The 23,093-nt window shown below is 40.7% G+C and overlaps 1 protein-coding gene across 2 annotated transcripts in view; it reads right to left on the reverse strand.

Moving 5' to 3' along the window:
• Nucleotides 1-23,093, reverse strand: part of LOC109857139 (growth factor receptor-bound protein 14-like) — a 305,311-nt gene that overhangs the window by 252,536 nt on the left and 29,682 nt on the right. Inside the window, exon 2 of one of the 2 annotated variants that reach the window (XM_020433171.1) lies at nucleotides 10,587-10,687. The exons of the other annotated variant lie outside the window; for it this stretch is intronic. Within the exon in view, the coding sequence (XP_020288760.1) occupies nucleotides 10,587-10,612 (26 nt within the window). The 5' untranslated portion in view covers nucleotides 10,613-10,687. The remainder of the gene's footprint in view (nucleotides 1-10,586; nucleotides 10,688-23,093) is intronic. 2 annotated transcript variants of the gene reach the window in all.

Below are 23,093 nucleotides of genomic sequence, written 5' to 3' on the forward strand. Positions count from 1 at the left end.
ATCGTATAAATGTTTTTACATAAGTGACATCTAGACTATTTATGTGTTCTAGAAAAGTTCTGCTTGATATAATCTCGAGATCACGTAACTTCACAATTTATCATACAATAATATTTCAGCTTATTATTACTAGTTGATTTTAAAAATAAAGACGAATTGTTCGTTTTTATTTGTTTCTTCGAAACAACGATGAGAAATTTGACCTATTTTGTTCGATCGATTTGACCGTTACACGCACCGTGTCCGAAACTTGCGAAAACCGAGTTTACGTGTACGTGAAATTTGGCGAGTCTGGTATCGCTTTTTCGACCATTAAAGGGACAATGTGATATTGTTCATGATAGTATCTAATGGACTCGTCGTCCGATCACATGGACCATCAAAGCCGAAACCCAAGGGCGAGATGTCAGAAAGGACAAGTGATAGTAATACAAGCGGAGAAACGCGTTTCGTACTATAGCTCCGAAAGTTTCCATGAGATTGCCAGTTACAAGAATAGTATCTCCGGTTTATCCTAACGCTATTTTCTCAAAAAACCGATATCACGTACCGAAGTAAAGTTCGAATAAATCGGCGCACGTAGGAAACGCGAGAGAAAAAAAACCTTAATACCACGATATGGATGTCATTGCTATTTGCCTCTGGAACAGATGTCAACCTATTTCGCGATAAATAAAATCGGCGTTTGTAAAATCGTTTTTCAATGCTTTTGTATTTCGCGCGAATTTGCGCGTTGTTATAATTGTTTCACTAACTCCAATATATATTCAGTTGTTTGTGCATTTATCTACAATTTATTACGAGTATTATTTGTGAGGTTGTTGCACAAAATGACGGGAACACGTCAATTAGTTTACGATTGAATTAACCGCGAGCTAGTTTATTTTTTTTTTTTTTTGTTATCGCGCTGCCTGTCAAAATTTTAATTTCTATAGGAGCGTTGTGTCACGCGATAACCATTTCTTCCCTGTTTCTCATTTTAACTGTCCCTTCCACGCTGAGATGTTTACGAACGGTAAAGCGACCTTTTGCTTGACACCCAGAGACGAAAGACGCGTGCATATATTTCGCTTTTTCTTGTCTTTTATTTCGATGAGAAAAACACGACCGGTCGTCGTTTGCGACATAATGAAATTTCGAAACAAAAACTTTCATACATATTCCGTGTGTTTGTGATTTATCGTATAACTTGCGTTATGCGATAAACAGGAATTCGATAGAATAAAACTTTTTACGTATTACACGTAACGAACTTTTGCAAAATGAATTTGTCTCTTCATTTTTTTTTTAATCGTGACAAATCTTATTATTGACTTTTAAAGAAAGACTTGAAGTTTGCGTCGAAATTCAAAACGTTATGTTTAAGTTATGAACTTTTTCATTGTTGTTTTGCACTCATAATGAAATACTGAACAAGCGGACTTTCGTTACTTGTACGTTGCACTACTGTGTGTTCGTACCTTGAAAAAATACATTACGTTTATATATTTATTGCTACATAAATCATTTTTAGAACATGGCGCATTTATACCGAAGAGCACTTACAACAAAAGAAGAGAAGACAGAAAGACTCTTGTGCACCTGTTCGAGTTTTCGTTTAGTGCTCGTAATACAACAACTAGAACTGTTCCAAAGTTAGAAAACTCTCTCTCTCTTCCTCTCTGACCGGAAGTTTCTTCAAGATGACCCAAGTGGAAAGACAAAGAAGGAAACGAAAACAGTCTCTTTGGCTTTATGATAACAACGGTCGGGGAAACCGCGAGTTAGACAAAACGGATGGTTCGAGAATATATACTTCGCGTCGTTTGCCGTCATTTACAAGCAAAAAAGAAGGTGAATTACGCGCGTGTATCTCTTATATTTATTTTACGAGTTGTCATCCGTTTGCGTACGTACGTGCGCGCGCGCGCGCGCGTGATAAAAAACATTAAGATAATATTTTATAAAGTTTGTTTACAAACTTCAGAGCGCCCGAGAGTATTCTCTATTATAATTATTAATAATATTTTATCTTTGATTCGGAGTCTGTTTTCCATGATACTCATCCGGCATTGGATGACATAATGGAGATGCGAGTTTGAGATAATATTTTTTGGTGAAAATTGAAATAATATTTTCTCTCGTTTCGGACGCCGTATTTTAATTGCGAGTAACGGAATATAACTGGCGCCAGTTTTCTGGAAATGTGAAACACCGATGACGACCAAAATCGTGAAAGAGAAGTGTAATCTTTCGTTCTGATGGAATCCGCCATCTGTTCGCAGTTGTCGACATATGATCGATTTCTTGCAATTCTTAATGCAAACCACGCTAGGCTCAACCTGTCGTCTCTTATTTTTCTACGTGATGATAAATGCGCCTGCGAGATTCATCGATCTTTGCTCTCTATACGCTCTGGGTTCTTTCTTCGAGATTAAAAATATAACATCCTTCAACGTGACTAATGCGACGCAAGCGACATATGTACATGTCGAAAATAACATGAAAATTGTGGAATATCTAACAAGATGTAAAGTCTGTTTTTTTTTTTGAATGAAAATAACAAGAAATATGAAAAAACTCTTGTTAAAACCACTACGACGGAATAAACGTAAAATTTCGTCAACAAAAGTGTTCGCTTTGCTGCACAGCATCGAAATCTCGATATTGATCATAATTATAGCAATGATACAATCCTTTCCAGCCGGTTGCATGATCAATGACGTCGAAAGTTATTCGCGAACGTAATGAGAACGGAAATCGCAGTAGACGACAAAAGAACCCTCGGCGCGGCTTTATCACGTGCGATGTATTCTTTACAAAGAGTTCGTTGTAGTCTTTTTTTCTCGCACATATTGCCCGGCTACTGTCGACTGTCACGTTTGAAAGCTCTCACACGTGGGATTATAAATTCGGTGGTGGAAACTTGCCGACACAACGGTATGAACATTCCGCGGGGCGATCGACTTTACGAAGCCAATTTCGCTGGCAACGCTCGAACAGGCCGTAGCCTCGGGGAAATTCACCTCGCTATACTTTTTCTCTCTCTCTTTTCTTCTCTTTTTTCTCTCGTTTTCAAATCGCCATCTCTTATCCAGAGCTTGAATCTTTTATTCGCTCAGCCACGCTCGCGCGTTCGTCCTTCTCTCGCGTTCATATTATTGCAAAAATCCCCGTTAAAACGCGCGCAGGTAAAAAGGCCGTTCGGAATAGAGTGACAAATGGTCATACGCGCAAACACTGGATCTTCCTGAGATTGCGAGAAAGAGAAACGTATTCGATTGTTCGTCGCTCCTATATAAACTCTCGCTCACATACCATTTCTGTATTTTTTTTTTATTAGATTTATCTTGTTTTTCACATTGTGTGGCGCAGCGTCGATAATCGCGATCTGCCGATAATTGACTCCTATAATCGTTATAATTCGATCGGTAGATCGTATTACACGTAACAAACTTGTGTCATTTGGTTAATTGCAGGTGTGAACATCCGCTTATAACTCGATAATACCACGCCTATAGGCCGCCATACCGCGGAATAATCGCAACGCAACCCGATCGATTGATCGCGTCACGCGTCTTTCCCTGAAATGTCGTCGGCAAACAGCCTCTCTCTCTCTCTCTCTTTCTTCCTCGCGATCCGCAGTCAATTTCCCCGGGTACACAATATCGGCGCCGAAGCTGCCAATCCGAACGCGAAATCGGATAGCGCGTCTTGCGAAGACATGCCGCCGCCCGCACATTCGATAACAACCGCTCGTCGTTTTCTTCCGCGCGTCTGTGAAGGTTGCAGTCTTTCCACGAGAAACGCCACGTTCCACTGACGTGCGTTCGTATACGTAGATTCCGAATATATCGCGCGCGTCTTCTCTCGACACATTAACTTCATCTCGTCTCTCTTCCCCTTCGGAGCTAAACTAATCGCGCGTTTCATCGCCCGTATCGTGAATCACTCGAGTCTGTTTCCTTACACGGTTCGCATATTGGCTCTGAATGTTGATGCGAAGATGCGGTATAATTTATATACCGCGACGAGTGTGACGCGAAAAAATTTCCTATCCTGAACTAATAAAAAAGTCCTTGATAGTGTTCGTGACTAACCTAACCTAACCTAACCCAATATGTGCGAGCCTCTCGTTACGGCAGTACAGGAATTCCGACCTTGGCACCAGCCTTCGAAAACACTTGTGAACGCGTTGCAGTACCGATACCACAATTTCTAGCACCTGTTTAACGTAGAAGGTTCGAAATTAGATCGAAATAGACAGTTTTCTTTCTTCGACATTTTTATAAGAATTTATTCAATCGGGGTGATTTTATTATTGTTTTTTTTTACTTTTTTTATTTTTTTTATTTTTTTTTTATCAAAGAATCTGCACATCTCTCGAGAAAGAACTAAACGTTAGCATTTTATATTTATCACTTCACATATCTATTTAATTATTATTTTTTTTTACAACAAATTTATATTATTTTTTTAGTTTTGTCTTCTTCATTTTTCTGAGTTGCGCGCTTATTTCGCGCATATCGGCGACGTGTTACATCGGTCCTGATCGTATGCACCGGACCAGTACATACGACAATATGTGTTGCTAACTCGGTCACATGTGCGCGTATACGTGCTGATAACATTTAGGAGCCCGGCCAAATGGCACACCGCGCAACCATGTCATATTTTAAACAGCGACGAACACTGTAGCAACGCGACTAGATCGCGCAAAATCGAAGATAGTCGCATTTTCGGTGCCGAGTTTATCTCGTACTTCGGACAGCTTGAAGACGTTCTCACTGGCGAGGTTACTGCGGAAATAAAGGGACAGTACGGTCGTTGCGGGACGACTACGGTTTTTGTGGCCTGTAAATTGCAAACGTGACCCAGCTCGGTCCGATAGCGAAAAGAAATAAAGGCCTCGAATAACGTCAAGAGAGAGAGAGAGAGAGAGAGAGAGAGAGAGAGAGAGAGGAAACGAGAGAGGGAATGTGCAAAGTTAACATCTAGACATAAAATTCTATAGGTTTGATCAACGGTTTTGTTCGCGAACAGTTTAAATGTTTTATCACTTTGAGGAAAAAAAAGATTCTGCATTTTTTGCGACATGGAATATTTTATAGAAAATGTGTTACAAGATACTATAATATTTCATATTGAGAACACATTAAAAAACTAATTACGAAGAACTTTGTTATTTTCGTTTTTACACACCGCAAAATATTGAATTTATAGACAGCTGTTTAAAACGTCGTGAAGTTTGGCAGATAAAACTTTTTTGCAATCTTTCGTGGTCACGTGCAGTTTTATATCTCGCGCGATACACAACGGATTCGAATTGCTTCTTGTCGTGATTTTTACGAGCCTGAAGGTAATCTCTGGAGCAGTTGCAAAGGGGAGAATTCGTGATATACATCCAAGTGCAAAAGACACTCACGACCGCGTTCAATTAATTTTTATATACGTGATGAGCGCTCTGTGCGCGTTTACTTTTATATAATAGGTATACATATACACTGGAATATAATCCGGTGAACTCGCATGTTCATAATATATTCGCATCACGTCGACGCGCGAGCATGACTTTAATTACCACGTACAACACTTATTAACGAGCGAATTTCATTTCCTCAAACTACAGCTGCGACAGCGCTCACAGTTAATGCCAAGTTGATTTACTCGAGACAATCCCGCATTCGTATTTATGATCCTCCATTCACGAATGAAGTGAGAATATGAGCGACGCGAGGCACGATCGCTATTCGAAAAATGCAAAACTAATTGAACAGAGTAACTAATTGAGTTTTTTGTGTTTTTCATTTTTCTCGAGATATAAACTCTATTCGAGATTAATCCTGTGTAATAACGAGTAAGAGGTGTCCGATCACGGGCTAAACATGAAAAAAAAAAGAAATGTCATTTTGGCCCGTTTAGCGAAAAACTTCATCCTCCACTATGGCCCGCGTTTTGCCGAAACTAATTCGTTAACGGAAAAGAGTTAATCTTTCTAAGTAATATCGTGTTATTTGAAGATTTTCTACAACATTCAAGTTTCGTCAGTTTGTGTTTTTTTTTTGCTTGTCGAAAAGTGATGCGACTCGGGTTTTTTTTTTGAACAGAAACAACGGGAAACAAATCGTAGGTACACTGATACGCACTTCCAACTTTAATATGAGAACGCACTCATAAGTGGACTTTCTATCGCGCGCGTCTAATTTTCAACTTTGCACACAAAGCTATTAACCCCCACTTGCGTTTGTCGCAGTTGTGTGTAGTGTTTAACTGTTATGTTATGCCATACGGGGGTAATTAAGGATAATGGCGTTTATTGCAATATCTGTCGTCGGACCGCGGAAACGAAGGACGGGATCAGACATTTCCGAGCGGAAATCGCGTCGTTACTTGTGCATTTCGAGCACTTGCCACTCTCTCAGAGTCAGCGAGATCGAGTTTTCGACGTGAGATCAGATGGGTTAGGTTAGGTTCTCGCGGGTCAGATAATATTACAATCGTATTCCCCTTCGCCGAGTATGAAACTCTCTAATTTTCTCTGCTGCTCGAGTATTCGGTTTATTGTGTGGAATATAACACACGCTTCAAAAATAACGTTCTTGCTTCTCAAAAACCCCCCCAATATTAATAACAAATTGTCAATTTATCGTTACTCAAAAAGAAGTTACTCGATTGAGATGTATTGATATCGTCTGTTATGTCGATTGTTGTGGGAGGAGATTTGTGTGAGGCATCTACACGCTCATTGAAATGTTTCGAAAGTGACGAAGTGAGCGAATCGACGGTTGAAAAATTGCTCCCTGAATGATACTTTACACATTGCGGACAACGATATCGTCGCGCGCGTTTTCTCGCAACCCACGTTACGCCAGCGAGAAAAACTGCAACAACAAAAAAAAGAGAGAGGAAGAAAGAATGGATACTATTTGTCGGGTGGAACGACGGCATTCCCAAATGGAACGCGAGAGCACTCCGGTTATTAGCGCACTTAAGTGCCGACAGAGAACTTCGGTCCCTCGTGTCGTCGAAACGAGGGAGGACGGTCGATACCCCATCCGGGCGCATTCTCCTCGCTCTCCCCCTTTTCTCTGCCTTCCCCCTCCCCGCCCCTCCACCCTGGATGGTCTTCTCTCCGTATGTACCGCGATATGCATAATATTTACACTGCCCCCCAAGTGCCAGGCGCGTCAATTTCACCAATTTCAGATATATGCGCACGAATGCACGAGACGCTTGCTGCGGTCGCAGTCTCGAGTTGTGCGGTATCGATAGGGTGTTCCCAGATTTCCCACACACTTCCTTTCACGAAATACCAATTTGCCCGATCAGCTTTGTATTTTATACATACCGAGAGCAGATAATTTTCCCATACGTGATTCTTATGATCAATTATGAACGACATTATTGCGTAAAATTGCGTTTAACCGTTCGCGTTGTTACATTCAGTTTTGATCTAACACAGAGATGAAAGAACCGCGTTCCTCGTTTCAAATTTGATAAAAAGGAAAGAATTTACTCTAATACAACTTTAATATGTGGAATTAAGGTCTCTTCAGAGCGCGCTCTAATGAAAGTTGGTTAGAAATACGGGTAATTAAATTATCGTTAAGAGAAAATCGGCTTTCAAATTGATTCGCGAATAAGTACGAGACACCGCGTATACTTGAGCGTTCTGCTGCAATTCCGAAATTCCGAAGACCTTTCTACAACGGAGCCTAGCGAGCGAAGCGCGTAAATGCGAAACGAGTTCTTGAGCGCAAGTTAAGCCGCGGGCTTACGCGCTTATTTAGCCAATTATGCTTCAGTTCGTAACATCTAGTGAGCTTTGTTCGCGATTTCAATTCAGTTTTGCAACAGGGACAATAACAATACACCCTCGTTCTCTATCATCAAGCAAACTTAAACTAGTTATCAAAACAACTTCTTTTCAATTCTTTTGACAAAAACGTTTCCTTTTTATATTTGTTTTTTATCATAACATAAAACATTGGAATTCTCTCTCTCTCTCTCTCTCTCTTTGGTGTCACTCCACCACTGATTCCAAAGCGATCTAAATGGTCTATCGCGCAATCAAAACTGTCGAACGATTATCCTCCCGCTAGCCGATCGTCTGAATGATATCGCGCCCGTAATGGGAAAAATTAAAGCGAGAAAGATGGGAGAGGACGGGATTAAAGCAGTGTGAAAAAGTTAGGACAGAGTGCACCGGAGAGACATTTGATTCCGCTCTTTTCTCTCAATAAGTTTTCTTCGACGATATCTTACTCTTTTTTTCCCGTAACTCGAGATAAACTTTTGGCAGGTACGTGGGAAAAACGATAGCGCGCGTTTCTCCACATTCTGCACGCTACATCGTCGAGTACACTCGACTGTTATTTCAGACCTTCCTCCTCCTTCTCTACCTTTTCTTCTTCCCCTTTCATCCTCTTCCACCGCCTTGACTCCCTCCTAGTTCGAGTTCGTACTCAGATAGCGTCCCGTGATGGCAGGCGGGTATCGTGTCTTCTCTGGCGGGTGAGCATGGCACAGCGATGAACTTTATGGAAATGGTCAACATTATTTTTCCGTACACGCGTGCACAGCATCCAACCGCTGGCTGCTTGCATCTATAGCTGCTGCTCTCTCTCTCTCTCTCTCCTTTCTCTCTTTCTCTCTCTCCGCCTGCGCACCGTCACCGACCGTAAACAATATACGGACGCAGACGATACGTTCCTCAACCCGTAACAATGCAGTATATGCGTAACGACCATTTTACGGTAAGCAGGTCGCGACCGATACGCGTATAATGCGAGCATGCATAATGTTATCGGCTTCGGATGTTCCGGCGCGGTGGGTTTGCGATATTTCATAATTTTCTCCTATACGCTCGGAAACATTTTGTTTATCTAAATTTCTCTCGCTACTGGGTGGTTTTCCCAGATTCGTACAAATGTTAGACAAATTTAACATTCTCTTTCAAACAGAGATAACGACTTTCAATGATAAACTTCGAACTATTGACGCGACGAAACATTTACGTACAACAGTCGTGCGCTTCAATGTGAATTTCTGTGAGATTACTATCGAAGTGATAATTAATTACCTAAAACTTTATCAACTTTTATTTAGATAAATCACTGCTCGCCGCGCAGCATTGATTAAATTGGATTATTGAAATTCCGCAGTTTGTGCTAATCTTCGCGGACAGACATGGGTCTCCTAGACCCACTCAAAAATTGCAAACCGGTGTCTCTAATAAAAATTGTTTTTTTTTTTTTTTTTTCTAAACTCTTGTATCTTCGAAACTACTAGAGATTTTTTCAATTTGTTTTTTTTTATCGACGCGGGATTGTTCAAAAACTTTTGATTCAAAAAAAATAAAATTGAAAAAATATTGGTTTTTCGCGGAGATATTCGATTTTAAAGTCGCGTAAATTTCAGGCCCAGTCCGTTCAATTAGTGGATCATTTTTGAGATCTGTCGAAAAAATGAAAAAATATATCTCGTCGCGCGAAGATGTTTCCGTACATAATTAAGGAAACGCGATAGATGCAATGTTGTGTAATAATAAGAACAACGAAGTTTGAAAATATTTCTCTTAACTTTTTACGAAGAAATATAATGGTTTTTTTTTTTGTTGCGCTTCGTTATTATGCTTTTTGTTGCTTCGATAACGTCGATCTGTCTAAAGATCAACGTCGAAGAAACGATATGATATCACTGGCCGCTTAAAATTTCCCTAACAAGGTACGATTTCGCTCGTTGTACGGGCTTTTCCGTGCTATTGTTTCTCCCGGATATTCATTGTTCCGTCCGCGAGAGCGATGGAAGAGTAGCTGTGCGACGTTGTCAGGGCGGCCGCCCCCTCTCTCTCTCTCTCTCTCCTTCACCGCTGGATGTCGCATTAGCATGCGCAAAGTTAAGGGCTATCAACGTCGCGACGTCGGAATTCTTCGTGAACAGTCAGGCCGTCTGCCTGTCACTTCCAATGATTCGCAATTTACGATGTTTACGAAACGCGAAAGGGCCATCGCCATACAACTCTCTCCCGTCGAGGATTCGAGCTGTCGTTTCTTGTAGTCGTTAACGCGCTGCTGCTACTGTTGCACACACCACGCGCCCCCCCATCGTGTTACACACCGCATTTCCCGTTCCCCCAAATACGTAGTGATTTCTACGTCAGAACTTAGGCGGTCAAGTCGACTTAGGAGTCGCGATGGGGATGCCAAAAGGAAGAGCTCGGCGACGAGAAGCTTTAATATTCTAGCGCGTAATCTGACGCAGATGTTGGAAAGTAAGTGCGGGATTTACGGAGTTATACTGGCGCAATCTATTTGTAAAATTAACTGCGTTGCTCTCCCTCGCTCTGCGCGCACTTCTCTGCTTAAGGTCGGGAATTTACGAGCCCGAAATAATCGATCGTTCCGCGCGCGCACCGCACACACCGCCAGGTGCAGGTGGTATTAATCTTCGAAATGCAAATGAAATTTAATGCCAGCCCCTCCGACAACACGCCTTCCTTTCTAGCAAATCCCTAGATATCTTCGATCGCGCGCGATATTTTTCGCAGAGATAAAAGAACTTGAAAGTTTACGCTGGGAAATTAAAATAACGTTCGTGTTACTCACACTACGGAATCGTTTCTCACAAGCATCCGTCCGTCTCTCGCGATGTTTCTCGCCGGTTCTCGTTAAAGTGACTGGTTTTCCGAACTCCCCAAAGTCTGCACCTGGAAAACGCAATTAGCTACGTGTCAAGACAGCCCCACTAGGGCCACTCACTATACACAGGCTACTGTTTATCTAATGCGCGGATGCCGGAAACTTGGACGCCCAGCCGGCATCAGAATGCAAATTCTTCGCTCCCTTGTTGTTTCGTACCTTATGACACGCCTTAAGATATTAATCCACTTGGAGTTTCTCTCTAAGTCCGTCGAAACTTGATCGAACTCACGATTAATAACAACGACGGAGGATTTAACCGTCAATTTTGATTAACGTGAGGTCGGCCATTTTTTGTTTTTTATTTTATGTTCAAGAATATCCGCGCAATCTGTCGGACTCGTTAATTAATAGTGATCGGGAGATATACATTCGAGTATCCGCGCAATCTGTCGAACTTGTTAATTAATAGGCGATCGGAAGATATACATTCGCGGTAGTGTACGATCACGTATTAAAAGTATAACTACTTTGAATAGAAATTTACTTGTGTATATTTCCGAATTCGCAATTCAGATTCTTTGGAGATATTCGCGCATTTATCGAAGGTGTTTGCGCGTTTTTAACTGAGCTCGGTTATTGCATATCGAGCTGTCACGAGCTGAGCTTTTCTTATACACCGTTTAAAGTTGTAACAAACTCCTTTTCATATCGGAGTACCTGCAATTTGCTCTTTCCGCAATGTGCTAAAAGTCGCTGCAAATTTAATTTCAAGATTGTTGCGCAAAGTTTACGCTCCAGCTGTGTCCATCAGCTGGTAAATTATGCAAACGCATCATGCACCCCGCGAAAACATGATTCCCTCTGCGCCTCGGTTTCTTCCGACAGAGAGAGAGAGAGAGAGAGGTCAATCTTCAACTTCCGTCGAGGTGGCGGGCTCCTTATAACGAATTCTCCTCCGCCGGGACGAGCTGAGGGATCTCGAGAAGTTCTTTTCCTCCTTCGACCGATATCGACGTTCCCGGAACGGTAAAAATGATCATAAATTGAACCCCGCGTTATCCGACGTGCGCTCTCGTAAGTGTATGCCATCAGCTCGTTGAATTATGCAAATACATCGGACTTTGACAAACTGCATCTCGACACGTTGCGCGTCGGTACTTGACGAAACGATCTCGCTTCTCACAGCTACTGCGCGGCAGAGATACGAAAAAAAAACCCGACGTTGCACGAGAACGAACGTAAGTCATTCGTTAGTTTTTTTGTCACGAGAAAAAAGAAACAAAATAAATATAACAACTTATACAGAAATGAATTTTAAATTACAAAGGAAATGTCGTATAACAAAGCACGTATAGATCTTAAATAATGTCTGAAATTTACGACAGATCGCAATCATCATTTGTAGAAAGATTAATAACGACAGATATAGATATCAAATATCAAGTGTCTGATTGCTCCTTTCTCTCTCTCTCTCTCTCTCTCTCTCTCTCTCGCGTTAGAGAATAATCGTTCAAGATTTACTGCCGACTTCTGCCGGCTTAATACTCCGACGATGCGGCATAAGAGCGTGATTAGTATGCAAATAAGCTCGCGTTTTGACAAACGGCACGACTGCGACGAGTTATTGCTCTTGCTTTTGATTCACACCAGCGGTATCACGGACATTTACGATCGAAGCGAAAGGCATATTGCGCGCGCGAACGTTTGAGCGCGCGCAGAGGCAGGTAGGATTACGAATTTATTGGTTTGCTGCGCGATGCATTAGCCGATACGCGCGCGTGCGAATTATGCAGACGCGCGTCGGATGCGCTATAAATTACTCGGTACTCAGACGGGATGCGCGCGTGGCGGGAGAAGATTAAAACGACACTTGGCGGTTCGTGGCTGTCACGCAGGTGGAAATCGTCGTCGTCGTCGTCGCCGTCGCCGTCGTCGTCGTTATCATCGTCGTCGTCGACGCTTCCAAGAGCAGCTTCGACTTTATTACCTAATGGATACGCGCATAATTATTCGGCGCGCGTGGCAATTATGCAAATGCAGAGCGCTTTGACAAACTGCTCCTTGGCGCTAATGGAGTACCTGGGCGGCTTAAGCTTCAATAACCTCCTCCCGCGACCGACCTCGTCTCCGTCATACTCACTGTCAAAGAGGTGAGATCGAACGCTCTCTCTCTCTCTCTCTCTCTCCTCTTCCAACGTCGTAGTCGTCAACGACGTCTCAAAAGACGACGTCTCCGTATGTTTCGCACAACAATTTGCATCTTCGTCACCGCGAATCGCGTCTTGTAGCGAAACGCAAGGTCGCCGCGATATTATGCATGACGTAACCGTTTGTGTTGCAGTTTCGCACGGCAGAAATTGCTCCGCGTGGACCCTCGCAACCGGGGATCGGAGGAATATCGGAGAGCTACTATAGCGAATAAGAGAGCGATGCTTATAAAGTATTCATAAGCTCCCCCGACCCGAGCTATAGCCGCGCGCGGCCACGACTTTATACTTCGCAATGTATTTTCGATATCTTCGCGCGCCGCCTTAACGCCTCGCCGAAACGTTCGCAACTTACTTTACACTTTTCACGAGTTTGATGGAAAACTCGGGTTTTTGTCGGTCGGCAAGCTTAATCTTCGTACGCGGTAATCTTCGCTTCGGCCTCTTTATACGCATCCGCGGTATTATCCGTGCTCGCTTGGGCGTGTTGATAATTCCCTATATATGTGCCGTCAAAAAAAGTCAAGATTACTTTTTTTAAACACGCTGAGCAGAGCTGCGCGACTCGAGACCCGTTAATTTCATTTTCATAGATTCCATGACTAACTTGTTACAGCGATGTAATTTGTGAATTTATAAAATTCGGATAATATTCTGATTGTGTTAAAATGAGGAATAATGTGTATACACATTTGCAAATAAGTTATACATATATTTACATGTAAAGTTTTGATATTTCTCTCTCTCTCTCGTTTTAGATACGCATCTTTGTTACTTGCATCGAAAATTGAACGCGTCGAAAATTATTCCAGGTTTCAGTCCCTTGCCCTTTTGCGGCTTTACAGCCTGATATAGCTCCGAGTCTTCTGAGAATTCGTTCAACACAAATATTAATGCGCGCGTGCGTTGCCGTCGCGCTTGCACGCGCGAAGGCGGAAGGAGCATCCAGGAATCTATTTCCTTCTCTCATGCATGATTCATTCGCTTCACTTTATTGACGTCACGACTTGACGACGTGCTCCACGCAAAAAAAAAAAAAAAAAAAGTAACGTTTCACGCGATTGCTGTGCGCGTCCTCGTCTCGTAATTGTGGCATTCCAACAAACGATTTATCGTCGAGGAAGTTTTATTGATTCGACTCGCCAGGAGGCTAATCGGGGTTAACTTTACGCAGCAAATGACGTTGCGTTGTCTGCATTGCACGGTTTGCGTCGCGCGGTTTATATCGCGCATCCACGCGTTTAGAGTCACGTAGAACAAACGGCAACGCGCAACGGCGTACAAATGTCGCGACTTTGGGGAACTCGCGTTTGGGCATAGACGAAATTACGGCGCTCCGCATAAGCAAATTATTGCGCCGGAGCATAATTGAAATTCATTACGCGGCTCGCGCGCGTTCCGGTTATTTCCCCGACTATAGTGGCGAATCCGCTTCCGCCGTCGTATAACTTTCCGCGAGGGACAGACGTGTGTAACAAAGCGTCAGTAAACAAGTAATAAGACCAATCTAGAAATTACGGACAATGAGAGCGGATTTGCGACTTCGTGAACTATGTTTTTCGATTGAATATCATCGCCGTCTAAAAATTAGATTGTTAAGCAAATAAAACTCGTCAAAACTTTCGCAGTTAAAATATTTTGTTTTTCAGATAATTATCTAACAATGACAATTAGTGGTTTTTGTGCTTGTGTGATTTATACGCGTGTATTAAATTCAAAGTTTAAACGCTTTGATGTTGCACCACATTGTACAAAGAGAGTTGGTCATTTGCGGAAATGTTTTTTTTATAGATATATAAAAATTTATATTGAAGTTGATAAATTCGATCATTTTTCCCATTTGCTTAACCGTCGATTATTTTTTTATACGTAAAATTCGATCATTTTCATTTTCCCGATTCGCTTGACTATTTTTTTGTATGTGAAATTGATTTATAACGACATACATTGCGTCCTATTTTCTATTCCGCGTGCATTTTCGTGATTCTCGCTGCGTCCCCGGAACGACAGTTAGTTTCTTACATGCGCCATTGTCCTGACTGCATGACATCGAAAATCCTCTATTTAATTGAATCCAAGAGAAAACCTTCAAGTCAGATAACTTTAGTCCGCGTGACTTCACCCGGCAGTGGGCGGCGCGCACGTCCCGAACAAAAACAACTGAGAAGAACGACATAAACGCGTTCTCGCTACAGCATTTGAGATATTTAAGTGCGAATATAAAAAAATGTTCACCGGCTCAGTGAGTCGATCACCGAAGAACGTCAGCAAACGAGATCTAACCAACGCGACGCTCGACGTTCCGTTTCTTTCAAAACGAAAAAAAATCCCGCACTCGGCAGAACTCGCAAAACAAAAAATGTCTTATTTTCTATTTTGTTTGCTGTTCGTGTTGTGCTGTGCAAGACGACAGAAGAAACAGTAGTATTAATTTCGCGCAAATCTGCTAAATTTTTTACCGCGACACTTCTCGGTCGGAGTTAACACTGATCGAACTACAAGAGACACCATTAACGAAAGTTGGAAAGCTCAAAGGACAAAGCTTAGTTCGACCGCGTCTAGCCGCGAGACATTGATCGAGCGTGGAAAAAGTTTCGTTATCCGACAGACACTTGATCGATCGCTTTTAAATGGCGCGAAGAATCGCGGCAGTTGCGAGATTACGTGTGATCGAAGTGCGGTCTTCGGATAGAAACTTACTGGCAATGTATTATTTCAAGGAAAAAGTACATATATATTTCTTTCGACAGGAAAGATGTAGACCTCGTGAAATTGTTTAAAATAGTAATGGGCCGATACGAGGTAACAATACTTGATGTTCGTGTATGAAAATGGTTTCTTTATTGATGCCAGACGTTTCGATTCTTGAATTGAGTCTTCCTCAGTGGCATGAACAATTCTACATATAAATAACAATAAAAATAAACAAGTTTCTAAAGGCGCCATACATCATAGGACGAACAATGAATAAATGTAGAGTTACAAACTCACCGCAATTGCATAGAACTGTGCATCAATACCTTGCCTAGATGTGTCGTGGAATGACTCTTGCTGTGTGTTATGAGAAGAAAGGACACATCAACAACAACAAGCACACTTGGTAAATATCTTACATGAGGAAACCAAGTACTGATGCTCAGTCTTTACAAAACAGATGTTATTATTCAGATATATCTTATTCCCCACCATATTTAACAGATATATGTTATATCCCCCACTCCGATTTAATGTCATGTTTGTAATAAAACATGACACGAACACCACGTGGACCAACGTTTACTTATTTAGTTTTGTAAGATTCCAGAAATGAGAAATAGGGTTTTCATTTCTCTGTATCCGACACATTATATTAATTGCATTTGTCTGCAATTTAATTTGTATCATTTCTGAAATCAGTCTTGTTGAAGTGGTTTTTGTGGTCCAAAATGCGCACGTTTTCCCAACAAGAATCATGGCTTGTTTCAAGTCTATGTTCAGTTGCAACTGAAGTATTATCCGAATTCCGATTTTGATCTGGTTCCTATGCTCTCTGACTCTCTTTTTTAATTTTCTTTTTGTCTAACCCACATATGATGCATTGCAAGAGGTACAATTAATGCAATAAAAAAACAATGTTTTTATTAAAATCATCTTTTATTGGGTCTTTGAGAGCCTTAATAAATTTATTCAATTTATTGATGCTTCTAAATGCCAACGAGATATCTCTTCTATTTTTTACAGACTTCGACAGTGAATCAGCGAGCTTGTTAACACAAAGAAACTCTTCTTCTTTTCGTGAGTTGTTGAATCAGATATTTGATCGTAAGATTTGTTGAATTTATTGATAAGGAATCTAATTCTGTTGTTAACGATATTAAAAATAAAGTGTAGAGGATAGTTATTTGTAATTGAAATATCTATAATAAGTCTGAGATTTTTAACGTGGAATTGAGGATGAGATAAATAAAAAACTTTGTCAATCAAACTTATAATAGTACCAACTTTTTTTTGACATAGAGTGTGTGAAGTAAAAATTGAAACATCTACCAGAATGTTTCCCTGTGATATCAGTCAAAAACAATCCTGCTGTTGTCAATAATAGACAATCTAACATCTAAAAAACTCAGTGATTTGTTGATTTCCGTTCTATTGTAAATTGTAATCTACTGTGTTGTAACTATTAAAAAGTTTCAATAAATTTTTTAATTCATTGGGTGGAGCTGTCAAAATTAAATTGTCAACGTTCTGTAATAAAAAGATAAAGTAAAGGATAGTTTTTTTAAAATGGATGATCTATATATACAGGGTGTCTTACCTAACTTGACTATCTTAAATATCTCGCTTATTTTTTATGACAGGAGGATGCCGAAAAGGATCATTATTTAGTTTGAAGAGATAAATACTATAATAAACAAGAAATTTTTCTCAAGGTCATAGTTTTTAAGATTTCAAGGTCATTGCTATTTTTTATCTGAAAATACATATTTTTATTCTCGCGATATGATAGGCAAGGTCAAGACGAATCCAAAAAGTTCTTGTTTATTACAGTATTTGTCTTCTCGAACTGAATAATGACCTTTTTCAGCATCCTCCTATCATAAAAAATAAGCGAGATATTTAAGATGCTCAAGTTGAACTTATACAGGGACACCCTGTATAAGTCCTGCATTACTAAGTCAGCAACAATAGGAGACAGAGGGGACCCCATTGGCACTCCGTGAGTTTGTTTGTATATCTGAATAAGATATATAACATCTGTTTTGTAAAGATTGAGCATCTTTCAGTACTTTGTTTCCTCAAGTAAGATATTTACCAAGTGTGCTTGTTGTTTTTGATGTGTCCTTTCTTTTCATAACACATAGCAAGAATCATTCCACGACACATCTAGGCAAGGTATTGATGCACAGTTCTATATTACTGCGGTGACTTTTTAACTCTATATTCACTCATTGTTCGATCCTATCATGTATGGCGCAAACCTTTAGAAACTTGTTTATTTTTATTGTTATTTATATAGAATTGTTCATGCCACTGAGAAAGACTCAATTCAAGAGTCGACACGTTTGGCATCAATAAAGAAACCATTTTCACACACGATCAAGTATTGTTACCTCATATCGGCTCATTCCTTACTATTTAAAAAAATATTTCTTTCGTATATTTATAACTGAAGAACGCGTAATAAATAGTCACGCCTGAATAATTATTGCAAGAAAAATTCGTGAAATTTTAAATTCGGAATTAGCAATCTAAGATACTTTTGATAAAATTTGCAAGAAGTTTCACATTTTTTGTAATGAAGTAAATAATTTCTTCAAGAAACCAAATAATTACAGATATTACAGATATTGGTAATTATGCAGTTATAAGGACCACTTCCCAATCTCGACAATTTTTACACATGTTATCAAGGCCACTCTCCTGAATAATACTATCAAGGTTTTAGCCAGCGGTTTTTGGTTAAAATGATTATTAACAAATGATTATTAACAAAATGATTGTTACCAAAAAACATCTATGAATAGCATGTATTTAAGTGCCACCGTATATAAACTAAACGGTTGTATATATGTATTTTCTCTATGTTGTCAAGGACACTCTCTTGAATAGTCTCGAAGTGGTTTTAACCGTCGCTCATTGTTCATTAAAAAGTTAATAATAAAAACTATAATCACACAAATGATTGTTAGAAACCAACAAAAGTTGAAAATTTGGTAAACCCATGTGGAACTTCGCTTTGCGTAAAAGTGTATATGTGGAAGCAGTGTGTTCCACCTCCTTTACGGAGGGGGGATTCCATTATCAAAAAACTAAACATATGTATAAGTTTAGGTTGATCCTCGCTTTGCGTGGAAAGTGTATGTAAACTATATGTAAACTATAAACTCATGTGGAACTTTGCTTCGCGTAAAAGTGGTGTATGCGTGGAGACAATGTGTTCCGCTCTCTCTACGGAGGGGCTTTACTATCAAAAAACTAGACACATAGGTTTGAACTGAACCTCGCTTTACGTGGAAATTTGTAAACTTATGTAGAACCTTGCCTCTCGATTTTAGCCGGCGCTTGTTGTAACAAGATTTTTTACGGGTTTTCAACTTTTCACGCAAAGCGAGGTTCTCGACACATGGGTTTACATTTTTTTCCAAATTTTCACGTCATATAACTTTTTTTTGCGAAATAAGCAAATAATAAGAAATAATTACATCCCACTTTTTAAACTTTTTTCAATATCAACTTTTTAATGAACAACAACCGCCGGCTAAAACCTTCAATATTACTCAGAATGATGACCTTGATAACATATGTCAAAATTGTTGAGATCAAAAAGGTAGGTGGTCCCTATAACTGCACATTTACCATATTATCTAATTGCTATCACAATGACTTCACCGGAGTTAACTATAGAGTCATGTTGAACGTGCGGTGAATTAATAAAAAGAAAAGCACAAAATGGCTCACCGCTCTCCAGCGAGTATGTTCGAGCGATACATTCGAATATGCATTTACATGCGCACGAGAGAGGGTCCGAGTGAGGTAATAAAAAAGAAAAATAGCCGCGCGGTTAAATACGGCTGAACCGATCTACGGTAAAAATTCTAGAACCTCTTTTGAAGCTAATGACTCGTACTTCACTGGATTAATGTGAAAGGTTTCGCGTGTGAGATTTGTTTTGGTTTTAGTTAAAGAGCGCCCTTGGGCACCTGTCAGTCCGAGACACGCACACGTTAGCGTATATACCTGGTATATGTGTGCGCGAGCGCACAAATTGCTCGGATTCTATTCGCTCCTCGGGATCGCGGAAAGTTCCTTTCGACTCTCCGGCACCGTCGGAGTTTCGGCTGTTGTACGTAACCGAGACCAACAATAGGACGTATTGTTGTATCGAGCTAAACGTCGAAACTTCTCTTTAAACATCGTCATTACATTTACTCGCGTTTCACGGAGATTTCTTTCTCTTGCGTTTTTCTCCTCGTTTTTCAGTTTCTATAAACTCTCTATTCTCTGCGATATTTTTTCTTTCTCTTTCCTTCTCTCGCTTCCTTTCTCCGAAAGTCATGGGTTCGTTAAAACGTGTTAATTAAAATCGCAAACAGATCAAACACAGAAATTACTTGGTTGAACAATTCGATCAGTACGTTAGCCGATTCGCAAAATTTACTATATTTCATATATTTTGAAAATCGTGTCGTTGGGGGCAAGATCGCTCTTGAGATATTCTCGCCTATTTGACTCTGTTCTTTTTTTCTTTTTCGAAGACGTTCTCACATTATCGCACCCTTTTTTTCCGCTGTCCCTCTTTTTCGAAAAGTTTTCGACGCTCGATAATGGTGCTTCGCGCGCGTCTTGTCTGCCATTTCTTCGTTGTGTGCGTGATAAAGAAATACTCGCGAGCGAGTGATCGTGAATATATGATCGTCATGTTTGACGTCACATCTCGATAAACATTCTCGTTCGTCGCGAACTATGAGAACAATGTATACAATTGGAAATGGAATTAGAAATGAACGGACAACCGTCGCAAGTGTCTTTGCTCTCCCATCGTCGTATCACCGTGTCAGTCTCAAGTACTTCCCCATGAAATTTAGCGTATTCGAGAGAGTACGTTGACAATATTGCTAAATATACACACACAGAAGTGGTGTGTAGGTTGAACATACGATCGGTATCAGAGATAAGTTTCGAACTAATTACGCGAGAAAGCAAAATTAACTCCGCTCAATATACCGACAATTATCAAAACATTCAGTTAAAACGCATTAAAATTGCTTGACTTGTTTCGCAAGTATCTTGCTTTTTTACCACAAACTCAAATGTGAGATATTTCGAAAGAAATGAAATTCGAAAGACGTAGCAAGAGGAAAGAAAGCGCGTGGAAAAACGGAAATTCAGTTTGCCTTCAATCAAGCGCGATATACCCGAACCGCTGAATTAAAAAAGAAAGAATCGATCGCGCGGACCCGCTTCGCTCGTGAGTACTCAGGAAATATCTCTACGTCGGTAACAGGCGAACAATACTGAAATCAATTCGCTGGTCCGCCGATATCCCGATATGTATCAATCGTCGTTTCGATATGTATATTCAATAGCAGCAGCAAGCCGCAACAGATACCTGATTGTGGTTTCGTGTCACTTACACGTCGGTTAGCTGTGACGGCCGGTTATAATTCACGAGGTCCCCGCCCGTGAAAGGTTCTTTATTAACGGCACGACCCCATCCTCCTCTTTCCTCTTTGGGAGAGTCGCCCCACCGCGCGCTCGCCTCTCCCTCCCCCGCGCTTGTCCGGTGCCCGTCATCCCCATCTCGCCACTCTACCTGTCACGCTTCGCGTAATGCGAATTTGATTGTCGAACGCATTCTCGATATTGCAGACCCATTCATCTCGCGTCGGCGACTCCGCAGCGTCGAAACGAGCTCAACGTCGAAAGTACTTTGTACGTTGCCTCGAAACTACCACCGGAGGACCGATAGGGCGCGACCGCGACACTCATGATGGCGTTAAACTAAAATTCTCTTCAAAGCAAAACGAGGCAAGGCCCGACAGGCATTGCGCGCAATCGACGATAATCGAATCGCGCGAGACGCGTGAGAGAGAGAGAAAGAGAGAGAGAGTAATCGAGAGAGAGATTATGGAATTAATTAAAGGCCGTTATCTTGTTCGGGTCATTGGTCGGCTTGTGACCATCGAGGGTTCCAGAGCGATAATTAGACTATTCTGCTTCATATTCAACTTCATATTAAGCTCGGGGTAACATCATTTATTCATTTTAAAGACGAGTTCACATAGTGCGCTTATATACTCTTCAACAATAGTTTTCGCGAATACATACGTATGTACTAGAATATGTAAGAATTGCATTAGAAAAGAAATGTGTTTCAAACTCTCTTTCAGATCAGTTGCGAAACGTTTTACCTTCATCTTTCTCGAAAATCGAGAAACAGCTGTGTAAGTGTCTGACCGATTATTTAGAATTGTTTGTAGTGTGTGTTGTTTCCAGTGAAAAAACAACATTGTTTGTAAGTCGGTAAAGTAAATCGTGTTACAAAAATGTAAAACGTTTTGACAAATGTCGAGAAACAAGTTAATCTAAAAAGCGTCGTCTTATTCACAAAATCTTGTTTATATCATTTAACCTTTAGACCGCCGGCATGATGCCATCGATATGGCATCGCTATTGAGATGCTAATATCATACCGTATTTTAGAAAAGAGTTTTCTTTCATCCGACTTGATTAGTGAGAAAAAATATTTAGAAAATCTAAATATGTTGTTGGATGGTGTAGTTTAACTTTCGAATTCGCCGTAATCTGAGATACAAGATTTATTTATACACGATTAGCTTGGTAATAATGCTACTGTACTGAAACACTGTTGCAATTGGACTTGAAAAGCGTAACCAGCGATACGAAAAACCTCTAGAAACAGCATTTTTCAAAATATGAAAATTTTATACTTTTTGTTTCCTCTTCTCCGCCGGCCTGGCGCCGATCAGAACCGGATGAAACCTAAGGCACTTCACGCAATATAATAAACTCAATTTATATATATAAATATGGCGGAAAAAATGCCGGCGGTCTATGGGTTAATTAAATACTTATACGAACAGTATCAAACACCATTAAACGAACTGGTTAGAGAGATGTATTTTATGTGATACACGCACAGACCATTTTCACACAGTTGAGAGATATTTTGAAGAATAAAAATTAGTCTCTTTATATTTCCCATGTCTATAAATTCCGTGGGATAGGCATTTATTATATATATATGTATGTATGGAGATTTGATTGCGCGCGCATGATGAATACAGCTGTTTTTGTACTCCGAGAAGAATTTAAATGATTTGCCGATCGCGGTAGCGTCCGTTGTACGTACAGTACGAGCGTTCATCCGGAAGACTTTAATTTCGTTGTCGCGGCAATATGATTTTACGAGGCGTGGAATAAATTTCGCGCGGCGCGACGCTCCGTGAACGACGGCGGGAACTGATTCACAACGGTAAAGTCGAGGCGAGCGAGGATTTGTATCGACGCGGGAGACAAGCTACGTGATTTGTTTGAAATTTTCGTAATAACGTCGCGTAGCGCAACACGGACGGAACGGGAAAAGAAGGAGGGTTGGGAGAGAAAATGTTTCGAGAGAGAGAGAAAGTCTCTTTCTCTTTGCGCGTGGAAATAAATCCGAACTCGTGCCGCATCCGTAATGCGAAGGAACTCACGATACGATTTCATTACTCGATTACTCGGGCGATACTGTACGGATCGGCGTCGCAAAAATAGCAACCCC

Source organism: Pseudomyrmex gracilis, unplaced genomic scaffold (genome assembly GCF_002006095.1).
Source record: "Pseudomyrmex gracilis isolate BER0280 unplaced genomic scaffold, ASM200609v1 scaffold_146, whole genome shotgun sequence".
Classification (NCBI taxonomy): Eukaryota; Metazoa; Arthropoda; class Insecta; order Hymenoptera; family Formicidae; genus Pseudomyrmex; species Pseudomyrmex gracilis.